Source organism: Pteropus vampyrus, unplaced genomic scaffold (assembly GCF_000151845.1).
Source record: "Pteropus vampyrus isolate Shadow unplaced genomic scaffold, Pvam_2.0 Scaffold25, whole genome shotgun sequence".
Lineage (NCBI taxonomy): Eukaryota > Metazoa > Chordata > Mammalia > Chiroptera > Pteropodidae > Pteropus > Pteropus vampyrus.
The window spans coordinates 4,798,933-4,817,979 of record NW_011888806.1 but is presented as its reverse complement, the minus strand read 5'-3'; the positions used below and the strand labels follow the sequence as shown (position 1 = coordinate 4,817,979).

At 32.0% G+C, this 19,047-nt stretch overlaps 1 protein-coding gene across 2 annotated transcripts in view; it reads left to right on the top strand.

The window, feature by feature from the left end:
- Window positions 1-19,047, top strand: part of GRID2 (glutamate ionotropic receptor delta type subunit 2) — a 1,302,586-nt gene that overhangs the window by 646,100 nt on the left and 637,439 nt on the right. The window contains exon 3 of one of the 2 annotated variants that reach the window (XM_011356280.1): window positions 17,021-17,305. The exons of the other annotated variant lie outside the window; for it this stretch is intronic. Coding sequence (XP_011354582.1) covers window positions 17,021-17,305 — 285 coding nt within the window. The remainder of the gene's footprint in view (window positions 1-17,020; window positions 17,306-19,047) is intronic. 2 annotated transcript variants of the gene reach the window in all.

Genomic DNA, 19,047 nt, shown 5'->3' with positions numbered 1-19,047 from the left:
TTGTCTGCTTTGAAATAGTAATGTAAGATGACACCATAATGCTTTGGGCTTTGGAGATATAAGCTAATTTTATAAATCATGAAGATAAAATTATAATTTCAGCAATATAAGTTAATTTCCTATTGGCATTCACCAACTTCTTGCCAGGTCTTATACTAGTTAAGTTCAAGAATGTCACACACGATAGATTCTTACATTTCTCTCTGGACACCCTACTACCTTTGTCTATGCTCTTCCTTCCGGGTCTAGTCTCCCTAACTAATAAGCAAAAACAAAGCCTGGATAAAGTAGCTGACATGACTCTGGCTTGATCAAGGTAGAAGGTACCCCTTAGAATCATTAATTAAAGATTAGATTTACCCAAACTTCCAGATCTTTTTTCCCCCGAACCAAGCATTTGTGTTCCTCACATCCTAAATAAAAAAGAAATGAGATCAATATCATATCCAAAACATTTTCTACTGTGTCCTCGTCTTTGGTATCTCTTTTCAAAATATATTAGCATACATTTAAAGACATACCATTTTAATGATTTAGCTAAGTTTGTTTTTAGTCATTGTTTTAAAATTTTCTATAATGAATCAATAGAAGAATAAGCTTATTCAAGTCGATTTTGCTATTTGTTTATATTATAGATCCGGCAAATCATTCTGTTCCTTGTTTTATAAATGAAACATTAATCCCTAAAACTAATTTAATGTTTTAAGAATGGTAATTGAATAAAACACAAATTATCACATATTTGTGTTTTTCAATACAAAGTGGAAAAAGGGGGAATATGGACAAGAAAAATGTGTTAAACTTTTAAAAATATATTTTAAGATAATAATAATAAATTATATTTGTATTTTTTACCTAACTGATGAGTAGAGAAAGAACCCAATGAGTTCTAAGAATCATGAAAGAATCTGAACCGAGCTTTAAAATGCCATTCACCAAGAGATCATGTTTAAAAGAAGATCTCATTTAAATTCTATTAAAAAACAACTTGTCATTGTGGGCCATTGACATTGGTTTCTTTTCAGTACAATTACACCGTCTTAGCAAGATGTTTCAGGGACATACGCAGTTTGTACACGTTTATTTACTCACAATGAGAGAGAACATTTCAAGCTGATAGCTTCAATTATCTTAGCTGATTCCTGTGATCGCTTTCATGGAAGGGCCAAAAGAGGTGCCGTCTCTGGTTAATCACTCCCAGTCACAACTTACGTGTAACTGAGGTATGCCCAGTTTGGAAAACTAGTTTGATCTCCTTCAGAAAATGCTAGTAAAAGAAGACAAGTAAGAAATATAAGTTGTGATCATTTCGAGAATAGTTAAAAACCTAAAATCCAGAACTATAGCTTAAGGTGCAAGAAGGAATTTTGATGGAATTCATAATAGTCTTGAATTATAACATCAAAAGCAGATTTTCATATAATAGATATCCAGTAGTCACGTGTTTCATGACTAGTGAGTCAAAATTTCTTCTACTATCTTAACTATTCATTTTACTCATGGTTTTTTTAAGTTCTTGTCTAGTTATATCCCACCTGCCATTCCTAATAGACTAATTTATAGCCTCCTTTTTTGGAGTTTATTCTGTTAAAAATTCAAATTTAAAAATAATAGTTAACTTTAACAGAGCATTTACTGTGTATCAGGCACTGCATGAAAATATATTAACTCACTTAATTAACTCACTTCGGTGTATAATTATGTCATTTGCCCTTTAGTAATGAGAAAATAAGACCCATACAGGTTAAATAACTTTCCTGAAGTCATATAGCTAAAAAGCATAGAAACTGGAATGAAAATCCTGGCACTCTAGTTTCAGAGTACACACATGTAACCAGCACACTAGAATTTAGATTTTATTTTATCCTCAACATCTTTGAAATGGTAGTTGTTTTTCCTCTTTGTATTATAGATTCCATAGAAAATCAAGATGTGATGGTACCAAGATACATGGAGAAGAGTAACATAATAACTTGACTACATTTGTTTCATCTCATTACTATTAAACCTTTACTCAGTAAACAAGTCATTATTTGAAGAGGATCAGAGTGATTGTAATCACTATTCCTGGGTAAACATGTGCCTGGAAAAAAATGTTACTTAATCAGCAGTTCTCTCTGCCTGACACATAAATGACTACTTTCTTATGCCATTTATAATTCCTAGTACTCTCTAAAATTTCTCCTCTTAAGCTAGCACTGACAAGCTATTTTCTGATTGCTGTACTGTAAGTTGAACTATTCTCAATTAGGTTGCCCAGGAGTCTAGAGACAGTATACATTTTTTTAAATTAGAGTTCTGTGAGTTCTTATCTCTTTTGACAAGTTATAACAGAAGCTCTATTTCGGCTCAAACTGAAAACAAGAGCAAGGTAGTCTCACAGTGATCTGTTTTTTCTATTGTATTTCCCAAAGGGAAGAAGAGTTCATTATTTAAGCTTTCCTCCACATTCCAGGGTATCTTTTATCATCCTCCTTGGTTATCAAAATCAAACTTTTTTTCAAGATCCACCTTATTTTGGGGTCATCATATATTTCTTAAGCACAGACTCTGTACCAATAAAAAGTGAATAAGAAAATGGTACCTTTTTAAAAGAGACTTAAGAGTTAATATGCTTCTTCAGCAAAAAAATTCACCAACTAGGTCAGGCCATATTGATCCAACTCACCTTAAAATGTGTGCCCTACTCTAACCCAAATAATAGTTACATACTCAGTCACGCACTTTCTTTTAAATAAATATCTTGCCTATATTTCATTAATATTGTGTGGCATAGACTAGTTGAGGCAACTGTAAGTTTCTAAAGAAACACCTTTTATAACACTGCTTTGTATGCCTTTGGGCATGTATAATAATTGATTGAATCAATTATAATAGACTTTTAATCTCTTAAATGATTATAATCTTTAGTAATCAATTAGCTCAAACTACTGCATCCTTTAAGTAAAAGAACAGAGTCAGGTTGAATAAGGGTAATACAAATTATACTAAAGTATAACGTAGCAGTTGAAAAAGGACTTTTACATGCATGTTTTCATTTGCAATTAGCAAAAACTCTATGAAGCGAATAGGATATAATGATCCTTGTTTGCTTCATAGGCATTTGTGGTGGTAAAAGAGATAAAAAGGGCTTTGAAATGAAATCTCTAAAATTATGGAAAGTATCATTATGTTATTACTACTGTGGATAAAACATTTCTTTGCATTTGGGGCAACTAACTGTCATTAAAACAATTTCCATAGATATCATTTGTGGGAAGAGTTCAAGGTGGTATGACATAGCGGGTGCTATGAAATATAAAACATTACAGTGTTTCATAGAAAGACATAGGGACAGGAATGTCATCATAAGAAATATTATTTTTGCAGATTGTTTCTTTGATATAAATCCACATGAATCCTAATTTGTCTGTCTTGTCACTAAAAAAGGAAAATGCTCAGTAATCAGAATATTTTCTTAGAGCTTTTCCCTTTCTATTTTATTTATATAGCGACTATATATATATATGTAGTCACTATATGTGTGTGTGTATATATTCATATGTATATATATGTATGTATGTATGTGTGTGTGTGTGTGTGTGTGTGTGTGTGTATGTATATATATAAAATCACATTTAGAAGAAAATAGTTTTGTTACAAATAGATAAACCTTTATTTGTAAAGGCCATAAGACCTTACACTGAAAAAAGAAAATTTAAATGCCAGGGCATTTTAAAATAGGCATATTATAAATAAAATCTATCATATTCTTTTCATTGCTAGCTTGCAAAAGTACTGATTCACCAAAAACACCCAACCCCAACATGGAAACAAGAAAATAAAAATATCCTTATAATGAATCAAAACAGTGGTATGTAAAGCCACCTTAAAGAAATAGAAAACCTATTCCTATTTCTAAGCTAAAATATAACTAATTAAGTTAGAGTGTGCCAAATAGAGTAAAGATTGGTTAGTAACAGAAGCAAGAAGAAAAAGAGAAAAATATTAGTATGATGTGTCCTGGGAAACCATCTAATCACCACCATTAATACCTGAAGAAACTAAAACTCAAAGAGAAAAACTGATTCTTGCCCAAGGCCCAACACCGATTTACATCTGAACTAAAACTAAAAAGCAGGATTCTTTACATATACCCTGAGTCTCTAGATTGTAGAGTCAACACATTTCTCATGTTTTTTCTCTGAAAGCAGCAGTTTCTAGGCAATAGCTGGAATAGAGGAGGCTTAGTAATTTTTTTTCAGGCTGGTATCAACCGTTAGGAAGATTGTCAGGTCAGCTTAGTGTTTTGATTTTATATATTCCCTTGGAAGAAACAGTATCTTTGTATGTTTAACTGAATTGCACACATAGAGAATTAATGTCAAAAATTTAAATACAGGCCTTTTCAACAACTTGCACAATGCTGCTTAAAAAAAAAAAGCATATAAGAGAAAGGAGTCCGTGTAACTTAGTGAAAAGCTGTCTTTTGAAAAAGTTGTCACAAATTTTATGCCGTACTTTTCAGGAATTATCTCCTTTCGCTTCATAATTGTTGCTAGCAGTGGCCAAACTATTAAATGGTGTTTCTGATCTTATGCATTCTTCCATAGCTCTGTAAAGTATGTAAACTGTTTTCTTTTTCAAGAAATAGAAGTGCTCCTGATACTATGTTGAAAGGCATTATTAGTGAAATTAAAATATAACAACAAACTACAGATGGTCAAAGATTACTTCCTGGCACAGAATAAATCCAAGTGCATTTTATGCTGAGTGAAATGTGATTATCCATAAATTGTGATGCTGGTGATCGATTCATGAATGGATAACTGTGATCTAGCTCCCGCTGCCAGTTATATGTCTTAATTGGATCAAGATAAAATCACAGTTTAAAGACTGAGAAAAAAATTAAAAGCATCTTACAATGAATTGGAATATACTATATTAGAAAACCATATGAGCTTTCATAGTTGCTATAATGTTATACAGATAACCATTTTAGTTCATTTAAAAACAAAAATGAATTCTTCTGCTTAGCTTAAAATCATCTAAAATATTCATAGTATTAAAAGATTATTTTAATCAAATTAAATTTCAGGTACTTTTTAAATGAATGTTTACAGACTAAAGAGATAACAGACTGTATTTGATATATGAGTACTGCAAAAGCATCCATGGATAATACTGTTTCTAAAGATGATGTTCTAATATTATGTATTATATTGTATTAACACTTTTAAGAAATATTTACTGAAGTCTCCTATATGCCAAGAACATCTGAGTTAAAAAATAATGCATAACATCTATGGTTTCATGAAGCTTACATATGTTAGCCCTATTTCAATATCGATATTTCTAAATGGTGCACATAGGGAATGATAAACAACACTTTTGTTAGGAAGGACAGATTCTTCTTACTTTGCCCCTCTTACTATTGTCAACTCCATTTAGAATTCTTCTTTATCAGCAGGAATAGGCTAATACTGTGAAACAAACAAACTGAGTATCATTAAAGGAAACTACTAAGGCTGATAGACCATTTTTAGTGTAACTAAACTACCTTATACCCTGTCCACTTTAGAGATTAGACTGCTACTATACTGTTCGTTCAATTATCCAATCATCATATAGTCATTGAATGCTTACAATAGACCAGTCCCTCTTTTCTGGGTTTTGAGCATAAAACATTGAGCAAACAGACAATACTTCCGCTCTGATATAGCTTATATTTTAATGGAGAAGACAGAGTAAAAATATAGAAACAAATAGATATGTAAAATTAGATATGTAAAATATAGTCAGATGATGATAAATGTTAAGGAAAAAAATAAAATAGGGTCATGAGATAGGGAGTAACAGGGATGCTATTGACAGAGGGGCTGCAAGAGCTGAGGCCTGGTATGAGATAACAAAATGAAGGAGTCCATGGGTAAAAGGCACTTAGGCAGAAGGAATACAGAGAAAAGAGGATGCATGGAAAAGCAATAGTACCGGTGTGGCTAAAGTAAAATGAGTGAGGCTGAGAGTAATAGTTTAGGTCAGAGTTGCGGACAGGCATGAATTTACAGAGGGCCTATTGACTATAATAAGAAGAGTTATTTCTCTTCAAATAATGTTTGTGCCTGGATAACATTGCTGTCAAGGAATAAAATATTAGTAATGGAAATAAAATTATTCACAGTGATATTCAGAAATATTGCACTCTTTCTAATCAAAAGTAGTTAAAGTCTGTCTAAATGTAATCAACAAACTATGATTGAGTTTATAAGGTTCAAGGTACCAGGCTTCAAACAAGCATTGGAGAGGACTGTCTAATCCAGAAGATGGGCATATAAACAAGTAATTACAATATAATAGGCACAAAATGTTTTAGGAATAATCTAGGAATGACTGAACTTCCTTCCACCTCTGCTTAGAAAGTAAAAAGGTACAAAGAAAAGTGTTCCCATCCAAAAAATAGTTTTCAAAATCATAAAATTTTTATGCTATCACTTTTCTCAAAATAGCCAAGGAAACCAAAATTCAAAGAGGGACAAGCTCCTTCAAGGAGAGTCAAAAGACATAAACAGCCTGATCTTTGACGGAATATGGGAGAAAAAGGTGACTGATTTCCCCACAGGCTAGAAGGAATCACTTAGAATTTTTATGATTTTGTTAAGGCCAAGTGTGAGCTACCATGTTTGTTAGGAATAACAGGTGATCCCAGAATCAAGGGGAGTTGAAACTCACTTGTAAGGTATTGCTGTGGTACTCTATTGGGTGCTCACAAAAGTTTGGGTCAGCAGAATATCAGATAGTGCTCCTTTCAGTGGTGCAGGCATACTATAGGTGCTGGATGATTATGGGGAAACAGACACAATACTTCACCCACTTATCACCTATAATGTGATAAAGTGTTGGGAGAGGGGCAAAAAAAAACCCTCTTACTCATAAGGTGCTTGCTAAGATCCATTACTGCTGGTGAAAGGGTCAAAGCAAAAGCTTCTACCCCTGGAAGAGAAGTAGGAAACCATCTCAGGTCAAGGATTTTTCGCAAATATCAAATAGAGGTCTACTAATCCAGAGAGGCAGGAATCTACTCATCGACCACCAAAGATAAAAAGTGGTGTTTGACTATCACAGAGATGAGGGCAGCAATATTGAGAAAGGGCCACCCTCAAGGCCCAGGTGCATAGGCCCTGCCTGAGACTGAGGCTAGACCAAGAGAGCAGTGAACCTAGTGCTGAGTTACACACAGCAGCCTACCACAGTGGGTGCTCCAAGACACAGCGGGATCTCATTGTGGTGCAACTAAGAAGGGCAGCTGAAAACCAAGGGAGGAGGAAGAACGCTGAAGAAAAACCTTCTGGTAATCCAGGCCCCATTCTCAGTACAAAGTAACAGCAGCCTACTGCTAGAGGAATTTGAAACTTGTGGGGCACTATGCATAGCAGTGACAATAGCAAAAAAGACATATATCCAGATCAATTCATGTCTAGACTGACTCACTCACACACTAACAGCCTGATAAGAAGAGAAATGTGTTGACATATTCTATTTACCTCAGTCTCTACTGTCCAGCAGTCTATCTAAAATTATGAGACACACACAAAAATGCAAGAAAAAAAATCCATTTTCAAAAAGTACAGTAAGGAACAGAAGTAGACAGCTATATTCCCAGATGTTGGAACTGTCAAACAAAAACTACGAAAATAATTATGATTAAATATGTTAGCAGGAAAAGTGAATCACATAAATAAAAACAAGTTAAAATTTAAATTTAGCAGGAAGAATTAACTAAAACAGTATATAAAGAGAAATTTATAGGACTAAATACCTATATTAGAAAAAAGGAAAGGTCAAAAATTGATAACAACTTCTACCGTAGAAAAAGAAGAGCAAGCTAAACTCAAAGTAAGCCAAAGGAAGGAAATTATAAAGATTGTAGTGATATCAATGAAATAGAAAACAAAAAAGCAATAAAAAAAATCAATGAAAATAAAATCTGTTTCTTTTAGAAAAGTAATGAAATTGATAAACCTCTAGCCAGACTGATCAGGAACAAGGGCGAGGTGATCCAAATTACCGGCATTAGGAATTTGAGAGGCAACATTACTACAAATTCTACAGGTATTATAATGACTACAAGGGATTGTTATGAACACATTTATGCTAATAAATTTGACAACTTAGATGAAAAAGAGAAATTCCTGGAAAGACACGAACTACCAAAATTCAATCAATAGGAAAGAAATAAGGTGCATATCTCAATATTTATTTTTAAAAATGATTTTAGAATTAAAAACTTTCTAACAAATGAAACTCTCCTCCCAGAAAGTTTTAGTGGTGAATTCTACCAAACATTTAAGGGAGGAATAACATTAATTATGCACAAATTCTTCCAGAAAACGATAGATGCGACGACATTCCAACTCATTTATTAAAGCGTCCTTGTAAGGGCGCTTTGATTCAGAAATCAGTCAAAGTAATTATCCATATTATGAGACTAAGAAAATAAAAAAAACATGCGATCATCTCAATAGATGCAGAAAGAGCTCTTGACAAAAATCCAAAATCCTTCCCTGTTTTAAAAACAAAACAACAAACAAGAACTCTCAGGAAACTAGGAAGAAGGGAACTTCCTCAACTTCTTAGAGAGCCTGGTCCAAATAAAAAAGTCTTACGGATCATGTCATTTAATTGTCAAAGACTGAATGTTTTCCCCCTAAGATCAGGAACAAGGGAAGTATGGCTGTATAGCCAACATTGGACTGGTACTTACCAGTGCCATAAGGCATGAAAAGAAAATAAAAGGCACAGATGGGAAAGAAAGAAGTACAGCTGCATTTTTTTTGAAGATAATGTGATTGTCTATGTAAGAAATTCTATAAATCTACAAAAAAGGAAACTAGAAAAGCGAGTTGAATAAGATTTCATGATAAAATCAATATGCAACGATCTGATGTATTTCTATACTCTAGCAATGAAAAATTGGAAATTAAAGTAAAAGTACCATTTACAATAGAATATAAATATATAAAATACTTAGTAATAGATATGACAAAAGAGGTACAAGACCTATTCACTGAATACTACAAAATATTGCTTAGAAAATTGTTAAAAGACTGAATTAAATAAAGATATATATCAAGCTCATGAATCAAAGACTTAGTATTATTAAGTTGTCAAAAACAAAACTTGTAAAAGCACCTAGGCTGCTGAAAAAATAATATGCTAAAGTATTAATATAATGGTGGTAGGAGAGTATATGGAATGGCAAGAAAATATGATGGCAAGGAATTGGAGCTCGAGGTAAACTTGAAAACATAAATTGGGGCCAGCTCATGAAGGGCTTTGTGTGCCATGCTAAGAGTTTAGGTTTTTTCTTTCAGAAGTGGGGAGTCATTGCCAGTTTTATCTCTTTTTAACTTTTTAATTTTGAAGTAGTTTTAGATTTATCGAACAATTGCAAATATAGTACAGACTTTTCTTATATTCTTCACTCCAATTCCCCTAATATTAACATTTACATAACCATAGTACAATTATCAAGAACAGTCAATTAACACTGGCACATTATTATTAACTGAACTACAAACCTTATTCAACATTCACCAATTTCTTTAACAACTTTTTTTCTGTTCCAGGATCTTATCCAAGATCCCATATTGCATATAGTTGTAACGTCTCCTTATTTTCTCCAGTGTGTAATAGTTTCTCACTCTTTTTTTGATGGCTTTTGAACACAGAAATGACATAATGATACTTAAAAAAATAAATATCCTTATTTACAATGTAGATTATTAGAGAAAGGTTAAACTCAGGGCTGTGGAATTGTACCAGTTTGAAGACAGTTTTAGTCATTGAGTTAGTGGTGATATTGATTGAACTAAGGGACTGGCAGGTAATATTTCAAGAAGATAATAGTTTTGTGAAATATTTAGGAGGTAGAATTAACATTATGGGTTAACCAAGGTTGATTTGAAAGAGTATGAGGAATAAGAGAGAGGAAATAATTGAAGATGACTTATGAGTTTTGTCTTTGATAATCTAGATAAATGACAATAACAGAGAGCAGTGTAAAGTATTATTTTTTGTTATTATTTTTTGTCATTCTGTTTTCCTCTTACACAAACATAAACACACAGTTTCTCATATCTTTTTATCAAGATCTTATTTTTCTTTTTGCAAGATATAATTTCTTGGAATATATTAAATATTCTGTCACTCATCTTGAAAGAATCAGTTCTAAATCCAGGATATGCTATATTACAAAAGAATAATAATTTTAGTAATAGGAATGTCTATAAAATGATGGAAAAAATTTTGAAGACAAACATTTAATGTGATATGGTTATCATTCTTGTCACAATTATGTTTAATTCTAACTTTTTGTGGATTCAGATTATGCAAATAAAGACCAGATTTTACCTATATCAATGAAATATAACATTTTGCAGTCATCTAGTTTCCTAAATTTCTATTGCTAAATTTTTCATCAGCCGATATCAGCTATCGGCTATAGGATGGGGCAGATGTTGTTTTAGATAAGCTGATCATTTTATAAGTCTGTAAATTGTGAGAAGAAGGCCTTTCTAAACATCGTAGGAAGCAAAATGTTTCTGAAAGTAAAGATGAACATATTTGATTATATAATAACTTTTGAACTTCTAAAGAACTATATAAATTATGTATAAATTTAAAATACAGGAAGAATAAAGGCAGGTATTTAACATATAAATAACAAATAAAGAGTTGATACTGAAGCTCTTCTTCAAATTAACAACAAAAAGATGAACAGAACAAACCTACTTAACGATCATATTTCTTGAATCCCTCCCATCTTTATTTTGTTCCACTCTCCAGCATGGTCTCTGTAGTCCAGCTGGCTTTTCTGTCTTTAAGGTATTCCATGATCTTTCTGCCACAAGATCTTTGCAAATTATATTTCTCCTGTTGGAAATATTTAATTCACCCTTTTTCATCAAGATAACTTCTCTTAATTAGTTCCTACTTATCTTTCAGATTGCCACCCAAGATTCATTTATGCATAAAAGTCTTCCCCAACTCCCAGTCTAGAAAAAATGCTTCAGGGCTGTCATATAGTAATGGCCCTTATTGGCCTAGCACCTACTCAGCACATCATTATACATTTATGTGAGTATCTTCTGTCTCTCCCATTATATACTTGCCTATTTTTGACCACCTTGATTCCTGAGTATCTGGCACTTACCTGTTTTAGCATATACATGTTACCTATGTAAATTACAGAGATATGTATGCACATAAGAATTGTTATTAGCATTAAAAGGAAAGAGACTGATCTGAATTTCCATCAGTAGGAGGCTATGATAATATATAATTCAAAGATTGCAAATATCATAAAATCTGTGTTCCAGCCTTGTCTTCACTACTTATTTGAAATGTAAAAATGAACCTTAATTTAGTGTTCTATAAATGAAGATAGGAATTTATCCAATATAGCGATGCCGATAAAATACATACAAAAACATTTTGTAAATTCCAAACTGCTATATAAAGATGCACTAGCATTTAGTCATTATTTTTATCATTTTTATCATATCATTGTTGATACAGCCACCTGTAGGGCTTGATTAAAAGTATACTCAGTACTTTTAAGATCATCTTAAGGGCTTTTTTCATGCTTGTTAAAATTTTCTGTATATATTCTTTATATTTGGAGCTGAAACTATACAAAAGTCATGTCCTAATCTCAAGCCCAAAAGAAAAAAAAATGGTATCAAAATTATTATTATTCTTTTCTCTTTCACACCTAGGAGGGTGAAATTTTATGAATCTTATGATAAGAGATTTAAGTGACTTCCAGTTGTTATATGGGCCTCTATGCTTAAAATCAGTGATTTAATAGTTCTCTATAGCCCAGGCACTGAATAGTGTGCCAGCATTAATTCCCAACTCTGCCGTTTGCTAATGGTATGAATTTGGAAAAATGCATTTAAATTCACCAAGCCAGCTTTCTTACTTGAAAGTGAGGATAATAGCTTTTCTGCACAGGGTTGCTATGAAATGTAAATGGAAAAATAAAATGACTTATAAAAGGTGATAGGTTAAATGTTTAGTCTATCTCAGGCTTAGATCACAAATTAGAACGAAAGGTTCATGCTGGCTCTTTTCGATGACTGAGAAATAGTCGACTGAAAATTATTCAGTGAGTTCATTTGATGTCCGGTAATCAACCATTTTAGCCATTCACAGTCTTTGGAAGAAGAAATTAGTCTTAACGCTTTTTAATTTTAGTTAAATGAATATTTTTCAGTGTTCTCACTTCCTAAGTAGATAATTAAGATTAAATTGAACTTTGTAACACTATCTATATATAAAGACCATCTTTATTTAGAAGAATTTGTCCCAAATGATATTTTTGGCAAACTACATTGATAATGTGTCAAATGAATCCTACCTTTTATTATCCTACCTCTCAGTTGGTTGCTGAAAATCCTATTTGCAAAAACTACTAAATGTCTGGATAGGCTACAAATGTTTTGTGTTACTATATTCTTAGAAGTATCGAAGCAAAAGTCAGGTGCTTTTTGGTGGAAAGAAGGGAAAAAAAAACAGTTATAAATACTATGCCTGCAATTCATTAATGAAATAGGAAAAAAGAAATTAAATCCAGCTTTTATAGAAAGAGTACAAATCTTTCCCATCAGCCATGGAAGCATATTTTATTTTCTCATTTATAAGAGCTCACTTATCGTAAACTTTGATATCAACTAATGAATTTTTCAAGAAAATAATCCATTATATTAAGTGTATTGATCAATTTAAAAATACTTCCCGATTTCAGATATGAGAAAATATAAAAACTACATGTTTTAGAATTGTGGAAATATGGTATTTATAACATCCGAGTTGGAGAAACTTGAAAGAATAAAGACTTCTTAGTTTATTATTGGAAATAAAAAGAAGATAAGGATCACCTTTTGGGGTACTTATTAATTCTATGTATCTTCTTTTCCTATCCCTCACCCCTACTCACAAACTAAGAGAGTTAGAAAAATAAGGAAGTTCTACTCTCCAGTTATGGTCATATTGTCAATAATATTATTGAAAAAAGAAAGGAAAATCAACAAATATTTGATGTTTGGCAACAAGTACATCAAAAAGCACCGCAGTTAATTTCTGCCAGACTAATGTTTTCCAGATAGGTTTACACATCGGAACTACTCAGACTACATATCATTATGCAAATACATGACCATTACCATGGAATGAATAAAGTAGAGCCTCTAGGAATAGACTTAGTCATTTGTATTTTTTAAAATCTCCACTTCGAATTCTGGTGCAGGGAGATTTTGGAAACGCGATGGTGAAGAGATTAGGAGATCTCGAGGACAAGCCTTGCCATATTCATTCTCTGATCTCTAAAAATGAGTTGCTGGCACATGGTTGAAAGTTGATAAATGTGCAGAGGTCCTGATGTGACTTAAAATTATTGAGAGAGGTTATATCAGGACAAATTGTTCGATATAAATGTCAGAAAAAAAATAACACAGGGAATTAGTATATTCGAGAAGCATGATGCTATCCAAAATATTTCACTGAGTTCTCATTAAGTGCTCAGTAACAGGTAATTAATTTCAAGACCCTTTATGGATTTTCTTTTTAATCTCATTTTACTTAAGAAAAAGAAGTCTCAAACTGATTAGTTTCAGAAATGAAAAAGATAGTGTACATGAACATCATTTAACTTAAACCTATATATTTATGCAGGAAACTTCATTTCCATAAGTGCCAAATGTCAAAAAGAGTGAAAGTGTTGATAATTGTAGTTTAAGAAAAAAAAGGAAGGACGGAAGAAAGGAAGGAAGGGAGGGAGGGAAAAAGGGAGGGAGAAAAAAGTGTTTTCAACAATTAGTGCATATTTGGTAGTGTTAAAATCTCAAACAGCTGAAGTCATAAAACCAGCAGCTGTTCAATATTCTCTATATGTTTGGAGGTGTGTCTGCACATGCATAAATAAATCACAGGGCTTGAAATAATAGTGTGAAAGAAATATGCCATTGAGAAGTCCTGAGCTTAGATTCTTAAAATAAAAACATGGTGGATACCCATAAAAACACACTGTGATCTTTCAAATTCAGTTTCACACTATATGTAATGAACTAAAGTATGCATTGTGTAAAACTAAATAAATAATGTAGTCTTCTAACAGTCAAGTCATGGAATTCTTGTAGAAAAAGGTAGACTGCTTCACTAAACTTTGTTTCTTTTCTTGCTGTTGCTCTTTATTTTCTGAAATCTCTCTTTTGCTGTCACGAGTTATATAGTCTCTTTTTTAAACTAAACTTTATATAGGGCCCTATGAAAGGCCGGTGTCCAGAGCAAATCAATTTGTATTTTCCCTGCTTCGACCAACATTTTATATTGGTAAAAGGAGGCAAAAATGGGAATCAAATATAGATAGCCTTGCTAGGTTGCCTTGAAGAACCATTCTTATATTTGCCTAACTAGGATTATGTTTTAGGTCAACCAGTCCCAATCCATTTTAGATGTGTGAGATCTTCCTTTCTCTTTAGTGAAACTACCTATTTTTAGCAAACGTGACAATAGACCATCTCTAGTTGAGCTTTCCCCTGTGGAGAGCTCGGTCTGTCTTTTCCTTGCACAACTTTAAGGTTACTAATATCATTTACTTGCTATGGTGAAAAGGATATTAAACAATGAGTTAAAGACCTGAGTGTTCTATTATTTGTTTTTTAAAGAGGAAGTATATACCTTCTTGACAACTGTGAACAAAAGGAGGTTAGGAACTTTAAGAGGGATACATGTTTATGACTTGGAGGCTATTACTCCCTCAGTCTCTTCTCATGAGAAACCTAACATAATGATTTTGGCACTCTTTCTCTTGAGTCTCAGAATCTTTCTTAAAATACTGTCCTAGGATACCAACCAGTCACAGTTGGCATAGCAGTTAAAGGTGATTTTGTATCCTTTGACTACATGATCTCAAAATTGCCTTTTTAGATCTATTACACTTTTCTTCTGATTACAATTTTTGATGATTCCTATTTCGATTTTAGGAAAAATTTTAGTTATTCTTGCCAATATATGTAGCAGAGTGGAAAATGCCAAAGAGTGGATAATCTAAAAAAACACATTTTCTTATATAATAACTTTTTCTAGTATTTACTTAATTTGTGTTCTTATTAATAGGAATTAACAGAATTAGAGGAAATCATAGATTATATACTACAGCAAATTTATCTCCTAAATGATGATTAATATATGATTCTTCAGAGATTATCTTTCTAATTCTCAGATTAAAATAGATTTTTGTGTATTTTTATATGTGATAGAATATAATACTAAAATTGAATTTTTCATCTAAGACTTCTGTGCTTATAACTTTATAACTTTTGTGGTACATTTACATAAAATGTTAATTTATTTGATCATTTTTAATTATTGTAATCTAAAGATAGAATTCAACTGTTGTAAACCTTAAGGCATTCTTCCTATTTTAAATTTAAATGCTAAATGAGCCAAGCTTTAATCAAAACCTTTTTTTAAAAAGTGAGTTTCTATTTGCTTATATAAATCAGTAATAATATGATTTGCTACAATAATGAAACAAACTTTTGACCACTGTTTTTACATAAATTCATTAAAACTATAACTATAAATGTATATTGTTTTCTATAAGTGTTGAGCTCATGAACATGAGTAGGTTCTATCATTTTTAGTGAAACTTCAAATTTAGTCTGTTATGGTCTAAGAAGTAGTCACCTCTGATGCTCTTTCGCTTTAATATGAAACCACATACTTCTCTCATCCTTGAAAATTCTATTCCTAATAATTATTAATTTATTTTGTATGTATTAGTTGGCTTAACATTAATCATAATAAATTTAATCGCTGTTTAGATGCATGTCATTAGTATACTACCTCCAAACTTACACTTTGTCAGTTTTCATTAACTGGCCAATTAATTACATGTAGGTACTTATCTTAGTTTCCCTTTGAATTTTCAAGAATTGTGTAAAACAATCTATAACAAAATCTAAATACTGAGAATATTATACCTGGATTCTCTATAATCTAAATAAAAGACTGGGCCAGTTATAATAACTGACTTTCTGAAATGGATTTATTTTGCCTTATTCCTTCTGAATTTGCTTTTTATTTTATTTTTTATTGTCTTGCTTTGAAAGATTGTCATATTTCAATGATAATTTCTGAGATATTCCTTCTTAACTCTTTTTCCTATATATATTGTGTCTTTGTATTTACTTATAATTTATATTTGATCTAGTTTTAAATATGTTTTGAAGTAAACAAATATACATGCATAGAAGAGTTAAAATGAAATTAAAACAGCGATCATAAATCACATAGTAGAAATTAGAAATTGTTCAGCTGGAAACCAGAATGAGATAGTATTTAATGTTTGATTTGACCATGAGTTTTCTGATTTGTCAAGGTAAAGAACAAAAATATTTTCATTTTTCTAGTTTAGTTAGAGAGACAAAATGTTATCAGAGTGTTAGACACCAGATTGCTCTGTTTTCTGTGGCCAGAAATGCCTTACTCAAACCATTCATTCTCCCCACCCCCTCATTTCATCAGTTTACATATTACCTCCTTTTTGAAAACCTTGTGTCGTATACTCAGTAAGGGATTATCTTTTTTCTGAATTATACATTGATAGTTATAAAAGTATAGCTATCACTAATTGAATGCCTATCATCTGACAGGCAAACAACAAGGCACTGAATTATCTCCAGTCCTCACAATAATCCTGCAAGATTTATGCTATTTAACTTTCTTTATAGATGATGAAACCGAGACCAGGAAAAGCTAAGTAATTTGTACAAGGTCAAATAGTTAAAAGGACAGAATTTTTTAACTGAGTTCCAATAGCATTTTGTAATATGAGGATCCCCTCAGGTAGAATGTTCCTTTAAATTTTTTTTTTCATTGTTGTGTAATAACTCCATAAGTTTTATTCACTGTTCCTCAAAAAAGAGAAAATATATTAAACTCACTGATGTTTGAACATTACTGTGCTTTCTTCCAGCCTGTGAACTTATGAATCAAGGCATTTTAGCCCTGGTCAGCTCCATTGGCTGCACGTCAGCAGGGTCCCTCCAGTCTTTGGCAGATGCCATGCATATCCCCCACCTCTTCATTCAGCGTGCAACAGCTGGCACCCCAAGAAGTGGCTGTGGACTCACCCGGAGCAACAGGAATGATGACTACACGCTCTCTGTTCGCCCACCTGTCTACTTAAATGATGTTATCCTGAGAGTGGTCACAGAGTATGCCTGGCAGAAATTCATTATATTCTATGATAGTGAATATGGTAAGTATTTGTGATTTCTGTGAGTTTTATAATATGATATTTGCATGGCAAGGAACTTCATTAAATCTTGAAAGCAGCAACAAAAATTTTAAGGTAAAGTTCAATCTTTTGCATTAAATCCCTTTGAAGTTAAATTTAAAAATAAGCACCAAATGCTTAATCTATATTTCTAATCTATATTTATATTTCTAATCTATATTTAAAAATAAGCACCTATACCAAATGCTTAATCTATATTTCTAATCTGTCTCCAATATTCCATTATTTTTCAAATAATGGAAAGTCATAAAGACAATACTGTCTTTTTCCCTTTTCAAAAACATTTATATCTCTATATAATAATAAAACATTTTAAACAGCTACTAGAACACTGATAATATTGCTTATTTCTATTTATAGGTCCAAAAAAATCTGACATATCTTGCTTACATCCTTGTGTAGACTTTAATATTTACTTAATAATTAACTCTTTTGGTCACTGAAATTATATTACTTTATAGTTAGCATGGCATATTGTCTACAATATGAAATCTCAGAAAGATTCTGAGTGGTATAAACACTTCATTTATTTAACTTTCTAAGGAAAAACACAAAGCGTTTTCCCTAAGTTTACCATAATTTGAGAAAACACTGTTTCAATAATTTTACATTAAGAAAAGTAAGTAAAATTATGTTTTTGTTTAAATATTTTTTCCTGAATTTATCTACTTATTTTCTAACCGACTAATCCCAGAGATGTGGAAATATTGTTTCTCTTTTATTTTTGTCACTGGAGGAGTAGAGATGGATATATTCAAATGAGAGAAAAGAACAGAACTTGATAAAGAATATGTATTTTGAAACATGTTTCCTCAGAGATTTGGCTTAAGAAGGAATCTCAGAAAAAATTTCCATTCGCAATGGATGGGTCTAGTTTTTACAGTTTTATTTATTTATTTTTAATCAAGATTTTACCCTCGGTAGTGTAATTTCTTTTTCTTAGCAAATAAGTAAATAAGCATTTAAAAAATAATGGTTTTCTTGTCATGCTCTACCCAGCCTTGTGAACAATATTGGAAAACAGTACACAAGAGTGGGCCAAAAAATGGCATCAGTAGAACTGAGCACAAACAGGTTGGCAGAAATCTGGGAAGCAACAAATAAAATCTCCTGTGGACTCTCAGCAAGAGAGAGCAAGTGGTAGTTACATTTAGCCCTAAATATTCAAAGGTCGCCTGGGGCTTTGGCAGCCAGAGTCACATTAAAGTTGATGGGTAGATTTCAGCCAAAATTTTGTGACACTCTGTAGAAGCACACTCTTCTGTTTCCAGGACGGAAATCCTTATTTTTGTTGCTTAATTCATATTATTTAGGGGTCACAGAACAAAGACCAAGAAACTGAAATGAATGAAATAAGAAAGAGAATATTAAAAATTATTGGCTCATCAATAAAAGTAGGGATTGAACACAAATCTGAAGTTCACTGATAGAATAGTAAACTCGACCAATGGAATCAACATACTAAATACAGATTTGTCAACTTTCTTCCAGTCAGATTATCTATGGTTTTTATAACCTTAAATGGCATTCTTATGACCTCTGCTGAAACATAACTTAAAATAATGAATTTTTAAATCCTACATCTTTCCTGAAGGGAGAAAACAATTTTTGAGTGAGTCCTATAAAAATAGTCCTGTAAAATAAAGAATGGAGAAGTGTTTTGGAAGAACACATTTTCACAACATTAAAATGAAAATTTTTTT